The sequence below is a fragment of the Bubalus bubalis genome, chromosome 24, assembly GCF_019923935.1.
Source record: "Bubalus bubalis isolate 160015118507 breed Murrah chromosome 24, NDDB_SH_1, whole genome shotgun sequence".
In the NCBI taxonomy this organism is placed as follows: Eukaryota; Metazoa; Chordata; class Mammalia; order Artiodactyla; family Bovidae; genus Bubalus; species Bubalus bubalis.
In genome coordinates, this window is record NC_059180.1 from 22,976,968 (window position 1) to 22,990,916 (window position 13,949).

General features: G+C 36.0%; 1 protein-coding gene across 1 annotated transcript in view; it reads right to left on the bottom strand.

Annotated features, from left to right (window-relative positions):
* LOC102413010 (phospholipid-transporting ATPase ABCA3) overlaps positions 1-13,949 on the bottom strand; it is a 164,275-nt gene that overhangs the window by 61,344 nt on the left and 88,982 nt on the right. The window contains exon 15 of the mRNA XM_025274601.3: positions 11,770-11,992. Within this exon, the coding sequence (XP_025130386.3) occupies positions 11,770-11,992 (223 nt within the window). The remainder of the gene's footprint in view (positions 1-11,769; positions 11,993-13,949) is intronic.

Sequence of the window (13,949 nt, forward strand, 5' to 3'; positions counted from 1 at the left end):
GTTCCTTCCAAACCCACTTCCTGGAGAGATTTTATCATTAATGAGCTTTGAATTTTGATAAAAGCTTTTTATGCATCTATTGAGTGTTTTTATTATTTTTCAATTTGCTAATATGGTGTATCACATTGATTCATTTGCATATATTAAAAAATACTTGCATTCCTAAGATCAAGTCCACTTGATCATGGTGTATGATCCTTTTCATGTGCTGTTGGATTCTATTTGCTACTTTTTTGTTGAAAAATTTTTCATCTATATTTATCAGTGATATTAGCCTATTCTTTTTTGTAGTATCTTTGTCTGATTTTGGTCTCATGGTGTATTGGCCTTGTAGAATGATCCTGTTAATATTACTTCCGGTACAATTTTTTGGAAGAGCTTCAAAGGATAGGTGTTAATTCTCCTGTGAAACAATCTTGTCTACTTTTGTTTGTTGGAAGAAGTTTAATCACATTTTCAATTTCTATACCTATTATTGATCTGTTCATATTTTCCATTTCATCCTTGTTCAATCTTAGAAGGTGTATCTTTCTAAGAATTTGTCCATTTATCCTAGGTTGTCCATTTTATTGTCATATAGTTGCTGGTAGTAGTCGCTTATGATCTTTGTTATTTCTGTGGTATCTCTTGTAACTTCTTTTCCATTTCTAATTTCATTGATTTGAATCCTATCCCTTTTTTTCTTTCTAAAGGTTTCTCAATTTTGTTTATCTTTTCAAAGAACCAGCTTTTACTTTCATTGATCTTCACTATTGTTTTCATCATCTCTATTTCATTTATTTCTGTTGAGATCTTTATGATTTCTTTCCTTCTGCTAACTTGGGGTTTTATACATTCTTATTTCTCTAGTTGCTTTAGATGTAAGCTCAGGTTATTTATTTGAGATTTTTCTTATTTTCTGATAAGGTTGTATTGCCATGCACTTCCCTCTTAGAACTGCTTTTGTTGTGTCCCAAAGGATTTGGATAACTGTGTTTTTGTTGTCATTTGTCTCTAGATATTTTTTATTTCCTCTTTGATTTCTTCAGTGATCCATTGATTATTTAGTAAAATATTATTTTCTATTCATGTGTTTGTGTTTTTTACAGATTTTTTCCCCCCTGTAATTGATTTCTAATCCCATGTATTGTGGTCAAAAAGATGCTTGAAACGACTTCAATTTTCTTAAATTTATTACACTTGATTTGTGACCCAAGATGTGGTTTATCCTGAAGATTGCTCCTTGTGCAGTTGAGAAGAAAGTGTATCATTCTGTTTACAGATGGAATATCCTATAAATATTAATGAGTCTATCTGGTTTAATGTTTAACTGAAGGCTTGTGTCTCCTCATTAAATTTCTGTCTGGATGATCTGTCCATTAGTATAAATGGGGTGTTAAAGTGCCCCACTATTATTGTGTTACTGTTGATTTTCCCTTTTACAGCTGTTAGTATTTGCCTTATGTAGTGAGATGCTCCTATGTTGGATGTATGTATATTTGTTGTTGCTGTTTAGTTACTAAGTTACGTCCAACTCTTTTGCAACCCTATGGACTATAACCTGCCAGGCTCCTCTGTCCATAGGATTTTCCAGGCAAGAATACTGGAACAGGTTGCCATTTTCTTCTTTAGGGGATCTTCCCTACCCAAGGATTGAACCTATGTCTCCTGTCACAGCAGATAGATTCTTTAACAGTGAGCTGCATATTTATTTATAATTGCTGTCTCTTCTTGTGTTCCCTTGCTCATTATATAGTGTCAATCCTTTTCTCTGGTAACAGTCTTTATCTCAAAGTTTCTTTTGTCTGATATGAGTAATGTTGCTCTAGGTTTTGTGTGTTTTTTTTTTTTTTCCAATTTCATGGAATATCTTTACCTGTCCCCTCAATTTCAGTCTGTATGTGTCCCTAAAACTGAAGTAGGTCTCTTCTAGGCAGCATATACACAGCTTTTGCTTTTGTATCCATTCAGCTAGTCTCTGTCATTTGGTTGGGATACTTAATTCATTCACATTTAAGGTAATTATCAATATGCAAGTTCTATTACCATTTTCTCAGTTGTTTTGGGTTTATTTTTGTAGGTCTTTTCTCTTACCTTCCTATCTGTGTTCTTCTCTTAGGTTTTCCTTTATTGTGCCCATCTTTGCATGAAATGTTCCCTTGGTATCTCTAATTTTCTTGAAGAGATCTCTAGTCTTTCCCATTCTGTTGTTTTACTCTATTTCTTTGCACTGATCACTGAGAAAGGCTTTCTTATCTCTCCTTGCTATTCTTTGGAACTCTGTATTCAAATGGGTATATCTTTCCTTTTCTCCTTTGCCTTTCACTTCTCTTCTTTTCACAGCTATTTGTAAGGCCTCCTTAGACAACCATTTTGCTTTTTTGCGTTTCTTTTTCTTAGAGATGGTCTTGATCCCTGCCTCCTGTACAATGTCACAAACTTCTGTCCATAGTTCTTCAGGCACTCTATCAGATCTAATCCCTTGAACCTATTTGTCACTTCCACTGTATAATTGTAAAGGATTTGATTTAGGTTATACCTAAATGGTCTAGTGGTTTTCCCTACTTTCTTCAATTTAAGTCTGAATTTGGCAATAACGAATTCGTAGTCTGAGATCTGACCAGTCCATCCTAAAGGAAATCAGTTCTGAATATTCACTGGAAGGACTGATGCTGAAGCTGAAATTCCAATAGTATACTTTGGCCATCTGGTGTGAAGAACTGACTCATTTGAAAAGACCATGATGCTGGGAAAGATTGAAGGCAGGAGGAGAAGGGGATGACAGAGGATAAGATGGTTGGATGGCATCACCAACTCAATGGACATGAGTTTGAGTAAACTCCGGAAGTTGGTGATGGACAGGGAGGCTGGTGCACTGCAGCCCATGGGGTCGCGAAGAGTCAGACATGACCGAGCGACTGAACTGACTCACTGACTGACTTATGTTTTCTACCTAGATAAGTCCATTTAGCATTTGTTGTAAAACTGGTTTGATGATGCTGAATTCTCTTAGCTTTTGCTTGTCTATGAAGTTTTTGATTTCTCCATCAAATCCAAATCTACTAAAAGCCTTGCTAAGTAGAATATTCTTGGTTTTAAGTTTTTCACATTTATCACTTTAGGTATATCCTGCCATTCCCTCCTGGCCTGCAAAATTTCTGCTGAAGTATCAGCTGATAACCTTATGAGGCTTCCCTTGTATGTTATTTGTTGCTTTTCCCTTGCTGATTTTAATTTTTTATATTTAATTTTTGTTAGTTTAATATGCATCTCAGTGTGTTTCTCCTTGGGTTTATCCTGTGTGGTACTCTCTGTGCTTCCTAGAGATGGATGTTAATTTTATTTTCCATGTCAGGCAAGTTTTTGACTATAATCTTTTTCAAATATTCTGTCTGCTCCTTTCTCTTACTCTTCTTCTTTCAAGACCCCCATAGTTTGAGTGTTCGTGCTTTTAGTATTATTCCAGAGGTCTCTAAGACTGTCCTCTTTTCTTTATATTCTTTCTTCTTTGTTTAGTTCCATGCAGTAATTTCCACCATTCTATTTGCCAGCTCACATATCCATTCTTCTGATCCAGTTATTCAATGGATTCTTTTCAGAGTATTTTGTATCTTAGTTATTGTATTGTTCATCACAGTTTGTTTTTAAATTGGAGTTCTGTAGCTTTTCCAGGTCCTTGTTAATCATTTCTTGTATCTTCTCCATCTGTGCCTCTATTCTATTTTCAACATCTTGGATCAAATTTACTATCATCACTCTGAATTATTTTTCAGGTAGATTTCCTAGCTCCTTTTCATTTAGTTGGTCTTGTGGATTTTTACATTGCTCCTTTGTCTGCCACGTATTTCTTTGCCATCTCATTTTGTCCAACTTACTGTGTGTTTTGCTTCTTTTCTGGAGTCTGCAGGGTCATAGTTGCTCCAGTTTCTACTGTCTTCCCCCTAGTGGGTGAGTGCAATCGAGGGGTTTGTGTAGGCTTTCTGTTGCAAGGAACTAGTGCATGCCTTCTGGTAGGTAGAGCTGGGTCTTATTTCTCTGGTGGGCAGGGCCATGTCAGGGGATGTGTTTTGGGGTGTTTGTGAGCTTAGTACACTTTAGTCAGCTTGTATGCTGAAGGTGGGGCTGTGTTCCTGTTATGCTGGTTGTCTGGCCTTAGGTGTTCTGGCACTGGAGTTTGCAGACAGTTGGGTGCAACCAGATCTTGATGCCAAGATGAGGACCTCTGAGAGAGGTCATGCCAATCAATACTCTCCAGAGCCATGAATTACCTGGTGGGCCCTGCAGCCAGGACTTTGCACTTCACCACAGGGCCTCAGGTTAAACCCCTCAATGGGTAACCAAGACCCTGCAAGTCATGCTGAGCCAACAAAAGGAAACAAATATAAATCAAGACAAGCAATAAAAATGAAACCAAATAAAAACAAAGACCACAAAGAAACAAGAAAACAACCAAACATACAAAGACCATGGGATCAAAACAGAATAAAACCAAGAACAAAAACCAAAATCCAAACAAACATCAACAAAAACCCAGAAAAAACAAACCTAAAAAAAAAACCCTGAAACACAAAGAAACAAAAGACAGAAACAGAACAAAAAGCAAAATAAAATAGAAACACAAAATATATGAAAAAATAGAAATAAGTAAAAGTAAAAAATAAATAGAACAATAACAACAAAAGCAATCATTCCTTGGGGCCTCTGCTATCAATGCCTTTGCCCCCAAAGGGTTGTTGTTGTTCAGACCCTCAGTCATGTCTGACTCTTTGCCACCCATGGACTGCAACACACAAGGCTTCCCTGTCCTTCACTATCTCCCAGAGTTTGCTCAAACTCAGGTCTATTGAATTGGTGATGCAATCCAACCATCTCATCTTCTGTCATCCCTTTCTCCTTTCCTTTTAATCTTCCCTAGCATCAGGGTCTTTTCCAATGAATCAGGTCTTCACATCAGTGGCCAAAGTATTGGAGCTTCAGCTTCAGTGTCAGTCCTTCCAAGGAATATTCAGAGTTGATTTCTTTTAGGATTGACTGGTTTGATCTCCTTGCCGTTCAAGGGACTCCCAAGAGTTTTAACCAGCACCACAGTTCAAAAGTATCAATTTTTCAATGCTCAGCCTTCTTTATGGTCCAACTCTCACATCCATACACGAGTACTGGAAAAACGATAGCTTTGACTATATGGACCTTTGTTGGCAACATAATGTCTCTACTTCTTAATACACTGTCTAGGTTTGTCATAGCTTTTCTTCCAAGGAGCAAGTGTCTTTTAATTTCATGGCTGTACTCACTGTCCACAGTGATTTTGGAGCTGAAGAAAGTAGTCTGTAACTGTTTCCATTGTTTGTCCATCTATTTGCCATGAAGTAATGGGACCAGTTGCCATAATCTTAGTTCTTTGAATGTTGAGTTTTAAGCCAGCCTTTTCACTCTCCTTTTTCACCTTCATCAAGAGGCTCTTTAGTTCCTCTTTGCTTTCTGCCATAAGGGTGGTGTCATCTGCATATCTGAGGTTATTGGTATTTCTTCCAGGAATCTTGATTCCAGCTTGTGCTTCATCCAGTCAGGCATTTGGCATGATATAAACTGCATATAAGTTGAATTAGCAGGGTGAAAATATACAGCCTTGATGTACTCCTTTCCCAATTTTGAGCCAGGTGAGCAAGCCACAGCCAAATTCTACCCTCATAAGAGGCCCTCCAAGACCTCTTTGTAGGTCTAGACCATGGACCAGTACCAGTCTGTGACCTGTTAGGAAGCAGGATGCATAGATATAGGTAAGAGGTGGGTGAGTGTGTGAAGCTTCATCTTCAACTCCCCATTACTTGTATTACTGCCTGCACCATTCTCCTACCCCCAAAACATTGTCTTTCTCAATACTGTTCTCTGCTTCCAAAAAGTTTGGGGACTGCTGCTATTTGGAGCAGCTCAGACTCTGACCTAGACCAACTCCCACATGTATGTGTCCACAAAGACCACAACTACTAAAGCTAGACCCATATCTGATGTGAGAGCACTCATTTTCCTTTCAGACGTTCCACAGGTGTTATATTTAAAAAACCAATCATGGGTGTTTAATCTGTGACTTTCACAGCTGTATGGAGAGATTTTAATCCTGCTTCCTTAGTCACACAGCCCCAAGAGCTCAGCTTTGGTTTTGGTCACATCTCTGCATGTGGGTCACCCTCCAACATCTGCTCCCCACCCAGGTGAGAGGGGGTGATGAAGGCTGTGACTAACTGAGGCTCACTTGTTTTCTTGCTTAGGTCAGAGCCCCCTCTACAGCCTACAGTGGCAGGGTCTGGCAGGAGGTGGTGGTGGACTGGAGCATGGGGGCTTGCTCAAACATGAGAGTGACATGCTAGCAACCCCTGGGGCATGTGCTCACTCTGGCAGGATCCCCTCTCAGTGCCTGCAGAGGCAGGGACTGCTGTATGGGGAGAGAGGCCACAATGGCTGCCCTTTCTGCATGTGCCACTCAACAATGGTGCCTTGCTTCCATGGCAGTCTATGCTTCCTCCAGAAGCATTCCCAGCTGCATAGGTCCTCACTCCAATCCCCTCAGACTGTCTCCATGCAGCCAACAGCAGTCCTCTCCCTAAATCTGCTCTCCAAATTCCATGCTTCAGCATCCATTCCCCACCAGCACCGGTGGATACCTGTCTCAGGCTGGGGCGTGAAGGACTGTGGCACATACCATTTGAGTGAGTCTCACTCTGACCTGTCTGACATGGGCTTGCTGCTGCACTTTCCTCTGGTAGCCCCTGAATCTCCCCTTCTATTTCATCTGATCTTGCCACTAGTGAGGGGGCTTTCCTATGGGCAGTAACACCATCTCTTTTAGCAACCCCAAGGGGTGCATGTCCCATTCTATTTCCTCTTTACCTTGTTTTCCTCTTTTTCATCCTACCAGGTTATTAGGGGATCTTTCCCAGTTATTAGGTGTCTGAGGTCCTCTAAAAATGTTCAGTAGGTACTCTGTGCAAATTATGTCACTTGTAGATGTATTCTTGATGTATTTGTGGATAGAGGCGAACCCCAGATCCTCCTATTTTGCCATCATGACCCAAAATACTCTGTAACTTTGTAGAAAGGTTCAAGATCAAGAAACATAGAATTCCAACTTTATTGTTTTTCTACATTGTTCTGTTCATTTTGTGTGCTAAGTCGTTTCAGTCGGGTCCAACTCTTGTGACACTATGGACTGTAGCCTGTTAGGCTCCTCTGTCCATGGGATTCTCCAGGCAAGAATATTGATGTGAGTTGCCTTCTCCAGGGGATCTTCCTGACTCAGGGACTAAACCCAGGTCTCCAACATTGCTGGCAGATTCTTTACCATGTGAACCACCAGGAAAGCCCTGAGCCCATTCTAATTTCACATGAATTTTAGGATTTTTTTCATTTCTGTGAAAAAGGATGTTGGAATTGCATAGAGTTTGTGTTGAATCTGTAGACTGTTTTAGGTAGTATTATCTTAACATTGTTAAGTCTTCTAATCTATGAAGATAGATATTTTCCCATTTATTTAGGTTTTGTTTAATTTTTCCCAGCAAAGTTTTACAGTTCTCAGCACAAGTTTTCATATCCTTGGTTGGAATTTTTCCTAGGTATTTAATTATTTCAGATGCTATTACAAATGAAATTGCTTTCTTTAATTCATTTTCAAATTGTTTATTGCTGGTGTGTAGAAACAAAGTTGATATTTATGTGTTAATCCTGTAATCTGAAAGTTTGCTAGTTTTTTCATTAGCTATAGTAACCACCTTGATGGTTCTTTGGGCTTTTCCCTATAAAAATCATTCTATCTGTGAAAAGAGACAGTTTTAGTTCTCTCCAACTTAAATGTTTTAAAATTTTTATTTCTCATCCAATTTCTCTGGCTACAATTACAACTCAATGTTGAATAGCGATGGTGAAAGGGAGCATTCTTGTCTTATTTATGATTTTAGAAGGAAAACTTTCAGTCTTTACCATTGAGTATACCTGTAGTTTTTACATAAATACGCTTTGTCATTCTGAGAAAATCATAATTATCTGGGTGTATTACCATAAAAGCACACTGAATTTTGTCAAATGTCTTTTATGAATCAGTTGGGATGATCATGTGGGATTTTTTCCCCATTATTTTGACAATGAATGATTTGATTTTGTTTTGTTGAAATTTCTTTGCATTTCTGGTGTAATTCCGCTTGGTCATGGTGTAATCATTTAAATTGCTGTTGGTTTTGTTTGCTGCTTTGCCAGAAACTTTTGCACATATATTCACAAAAGGTATTTGTTTCTAATTATCTTTTCTTGTGATATCTTTATCTGCCTTTGCTATAGGAAAATGGTTTCCTCATAAAATGAGTTAGGAATTGTTCTCTCATATTCTATTTTTAAAAAGTTTTAGGAAAATTCATGTTACTTATAAAGTTTGATAGAACTTACTGGTTAAACCATCTGATCCTGGGCTTCTCTTTGTTGTGAGATTTTTCATTCTTCTTTTTATCTCTTTGTTAGAGGTCTACTGAGATTTTCTAATTCTTCTTCACTCAGTTTAGGTTATTTTTGTGCTCTTATGAATTTTTCCATTTCATTTCAGTTATCTAATTTTTGTCTTGTACAACTTTTTATTTCTGGAAAATCAAACGTAAATTTCTCACATTCATTTCTGATTGTAGTTATTTCCTTCTCTCTTTTTCCTTAGACAATCTAGCTGTAGTTCTTAAATTTTGTTGCTCTTTTCAGAGAATTTCCTTTTAGTTTCACTGTTTCTTTTATCTCTAATCTTTATTATTTTCTTCCTTCTGCTGCCTTTGGCTTTAGTTTTCTCTTATTTTACTCATTTCTCAAGGTGTAAAGTTACAAAAGAAAAATAGACTAATCTTGATTTCATATTTCTTTACCTAGTTATCTTTACTGAAGGTCTTTATTTCTTCATACAACTTCAAGTTATGTTATAGCATAATTTTATTTCATCTAGAATGACTCCTTTTAACATTTCTTGTAATACAAGTTGAGTGGTAATGTACCTACCTGCCTTTTTTTAAAATCTGGGAGGCTCTTATTTTCTCTACATTTTTAAAGGACAGATTTGCTGGATATGGAATTCTTGATAGATAAGGTTTCTGTTTTTGTTTTTTTTTTTTTCATTCCACAATTTTCTGTTTTCCATGGTTTTTAATGGGAAATCCACAATTTTATCAAGAACTCTTTGAACTTGGTGAGTTAATTCTTTCATGATGTTTTCAAGATCCCCCTTTTTGTCTTTCTAGACTGATTACAATGCGTCTTAATGAGGATCTCTAAATTCATTCTAGATGGAGTCTGCTGAATTTCTTGTGTTTGTAGATTCATATCTTTTATCAAATTTGGGATGTTTTTGACTATTATTTCTTGAAATATTGCTTTTGCCTCCTTTTCTCTTTTTTCTCCTCTGGGACAATATATATATATGGTCTCCCTAATGGTGTCCTAGCGATCCCTTAGACTTTATTCACTTTTCTTCACTATTTTTTCTGTCTTTTCCTTAGACTCAATTGTCCTGTCTCCAAGTTCACAGAATTGGCCTGATTAAATCTGTTTTGAAACCGTCCCATGAATTTTTTTTCATTTCATTTATTATGATTTTAATTTGTTTGGTTCACCATAATTTCTTCTTATTTTGCTCAAAGACTACCTCTTGATCTCCTCTCATTTTAAGCAAATGTATAATAAGACTTTGAGTATCAGAATACTGAATTTATAATGACTGAATATTATTTTGCATTTTGGCACTCTTTAAATTGTGTATAACTCTCCTCAGAGACTATTAATAAGCAGGTCATTGTCCCTGAGAAAACAAATGATCCTATAAAGTTATAGCACTATTCTTACAATGAAACTGAATAGAAATCATGCTAAACCAACTATCCTAGAAATATTTCTTAGAGTACACCTTATTACTATAGGAAGTCAGGTTAGTATATATTTTATAACCATTTTGTGTCACATGTCATATGTAGGCATACTGAGTAAGAGCTCTTAGATATTTCACCAGGGTATTCTAATAAAAATCTAATATTTTAGGGGCTTTTAGAACTGCCTTGAATGGGACATGAACATTTTCTGTACTTCAGACCAGTAGTGATTAAGCAGGGAAGTTGTCCTAGAGTATAATTACATTTAAAAGACTGAACTATGAACTGAGATCAATTTTAGCACAAAATAAATTTTAAAAAAATGATCACAAAAAACCTAGAAAGCCATAGAACATTTGGTTAAAGTAGAAATTACAAGAAAAATTATAAAATATTCCTAACGCAATGATACTGAAAATACAACATATCTAAATGTGTGGGATACAACTAAATTAGTACTTAGAAGAAACTTTATAGCTTTAAGTGCTCATATATCCCAAAGAAGAGAGGTTTAAAATCATGTAATAATTGGTCTTACAAAGGTAGAATAAGCCTAGCCAATTTAATCCAAGGTAACAGAAAAAAAGGAAAATAAATATAAGAACAGAAATTCATAAAGCAGGACATAAAAATACACAACATTAATAAAACCAAAAGGCAACACTTTGAAAAGACAAAAAAAGTGGCAAATATTGATCAGACAGAAAGGGTGGGACAGTGTGAATGAATACAGAATACTAGGAATGAATGAGCAGTTATCAATACTTATAAACAGACCTTAAAGAATCATAAGGAAATGTTATGAATAACTTTATACCAATAGTTTTAGATACTTAGATGAAATGCAAAAGTTCTTCAAAAAAGATGACCTCTCAAAAGTTCCACAAGGAGGTATAAGAAATCTTAATAGCCCTGTCTTAAGAAGAAAATAAATTAATAATTAACAACAAAACTTCCCACAAAGAAAACTCCAAGTATGAGATGAGATCTTTCACTGGTGAGCTCTTCTTTTCTTAATAAAGGAAAATGATCCATTTTAGAAAAAAACCATTTTTCAGGACTATAATATAAAGGAACTGAATTTCTGCCAACTCAAATAAGCAAGGAAACAAATTCTCCCCTAAACCTCCCAAAAGTGGATGCAGCCTTGCAGATAGTTTGATTTTACCCAATGAGACTTATTTGTTTAAAAGCTGTAAGATAATAAATCTGCACAATTCACTAATTTTGTGGTAACTTACTACAGTAGCAATACAAAACAAATACAGACTAATTAATAGCAATGTGATTAAGTATCCTCTTATATGTTTCTTAGTCTGCTATTCAGAAATCAATAATTTCTCATATGGCTTAATATTCCCCCTTGAATAGGTGTACAATGAATATTATAATAGATCTTCAGCTAGCTCAGGGAATTAATTATTTCATGGGAGGGCATGATCTAAGGTCAATAATGGATTGGAAGCTTATTCTTCTCAGTCTCTGCAAATCCAAGGATAGCTGGATTACTTAAAACAGATCACAATAATGTTTGTAGAGTGATTTAATAAAGGCATACCAACAGTCTATCTCCTAAGAAATTCCTATTTGATATCTTTGCCAGTCCAGTCAATTTCTCCTTAATCTCAAAATCAAGAGGAAAATAAAGAGATAAATATTCTGCAAATGCCATGCAAAATAAGCCTGAAGGAAGAGGATTGGGTTAGCAAAAATATCAGTGTCATAATTTGTTTTGCATTGTACACAATATGATTCGTATAATTTTAGTGACACTTAATATGGTTATTAACACTAGCATAAAACTTCCCCAGAAACCCCGAAGCAAAACAACTTTGCAATGTTCCACTCTTCAAGCCAATTCCTCCATAACTATTCCTGTGGAAAAGGGGAAATTGTTTTAAGTCCTTACCCTGAATTGAGGCTATAGTTACATCTGCTACTGCACCAAAAATCCCTGCACAGTAGTTAAATATGACGAGCTTGGCGTAGGCACTGGTATGACTAGAAAACAGGAAACTTATCAGGTACATGAAGGGAATGACAGACCAGCCAAACACCATGAAGATGAACAATGTATCCAGAAGGCGGTAACCTGTGACCAATATCTTCAAGTCAGAGAACGTGAACACCACCTGAGATACAGAATACAGAAATAAAGTCAAACTGAAGAAAACTATGCAATATAATACATGAGAACACAAGTCAATAAACCCAGAGAAGGATAAATCTTTCTGTGTTAGAATACAGAGCTATTTATAAATCAAATAATTTGATCTGTGATCATGGCTGTGAGGTACTTCCACGTTTTCCTTATCAGTGAGAAGAACCCCTTTATTTTACTTTCTACTTGCTTTTATCTACTTGGAATAGTTTCATTTTGTTCTTGAACAAGATCAAAGTATATTCTTTCTGCCTCTTCACCCAACCCCAAACAAACTCACTCTCAATATTTCCAGAAGTTATATTCCTAGTAAGAAAACTTTTGTTAAGGTTTTAATTCTGGCAGCTGTAAGCTGTGATGTTAAGGGATCTACTTTTCACAATTCTCTATTTTTAGATTCTGCCTCTTGACTCTACCGTATTCCTAACCCTCCTCTTCCTATCTCAGCCACTCAGTTGAGAAGCAAACAAGGAAGCCCAAAGTTATAGGGGATCTAAGTAAGGAAAGAGAGAACCTACAGAATTATTAAGGAAAATAAGTTTCCAGAGGTCTGCATCTTGTAAGTTATTAATTGTGGTTTTGCCAAATATTCTAGGGTTATCTATTTTGAACTATAAATGATTATGTAACAGGATATTTGAGACGTGAACAGCAATATTATGTTGATAAGATCTACTATGTGATTGGTAGCAAATTTTCAATGGTAATAGAAAAAGCAACAAAAAGCAAATATAACATTAGTGAAAATATTTGGGTATTATGGACATGACAACTTTGTTTCTATCAGAGCAGACTTTCAAGTGAAATAGAAAGAATTCAATTGCTTGCACATGTACGATAATTTCAGTACTTTTAAAGATTGAATAATATTCCATTGTATGTATATATCATATTTATTTATCCATGTTTTCATCAGTGAACACGTGAGTTGGTTCTACTAGTTGGCTATTGTGAATAATGTTGCTATGAACAATGATGTACAAATGTTTTCAAATTCCTGCTTTCAATTCTTTTGGAATTCCACTGTTAGTGGAAATGCTAACTCATATGGTAATGCTGTTTATTTTTTTGAGGAAGTGCCAAGCTGTTTTCCACAGCAGCTTCAAGCGTCGGACACGACTGAGCGATGTAACTTCACTTTACCATTTTAGATTCCCACAATCAGTGCACAGTGTTCTAGTTTCTCCACATCCTTCCTAACACTTGTCATTTTCTCTTTTTGATAGTAGTCATCTGAATAGGTACAAAGGAGTATCTCATTACTGTTTTTGGTTTGCATTCCCTTAAAGATTACTGATGTCAAGCATCTTTGCATGCTCTTATTGGCCTTCTTTGGAGAAATAACTACTCAAGCTCTAGCTCATTTTTGAATTGGGTTTGTTGGAGTTATTGTTAATTTGGGGGAATTCCTTATATATTCTGGGTATTAATTCCTTAGCAGGTATAAAATGTTAAATATTTTCTTCCGTATTGTGGATTGCCTTTTCACTCTGCTGACAATGCCCTTTGATTTATGTGTTTTCTTAGTTTTCATGAAGTCCGATTAATTTATCTTTTTCTTTCTTCTGCTTGTGCTTTTGCCATCACATCCAAGAAACCACTGCCAATACAATGTTATAAAATTTTCCCCCTTTGTTTTCTTTAAAAAATCTTACAGTATTAGCTCTTACATTTAGAACTTTATCCATTTGAACTTAAGTTTTGTATACAGTTTAAGATAAGGATCCAATTTCATTCTTTTGTATGTGAATATGCAGTTTTCCCACCATCATTTGTTGCAAGGCTCTTCTGCACCCATTGAATAGTCTTGGAACTCTTGTCAGAAATCGTTTGATCATATATGAAAGAGTTTACTTCTGGGTTTTATTTCTGTCCCATTGGTTTATATACTAGTACCAGATTCTTTTGATTACAGTAGCTTTGTAGTA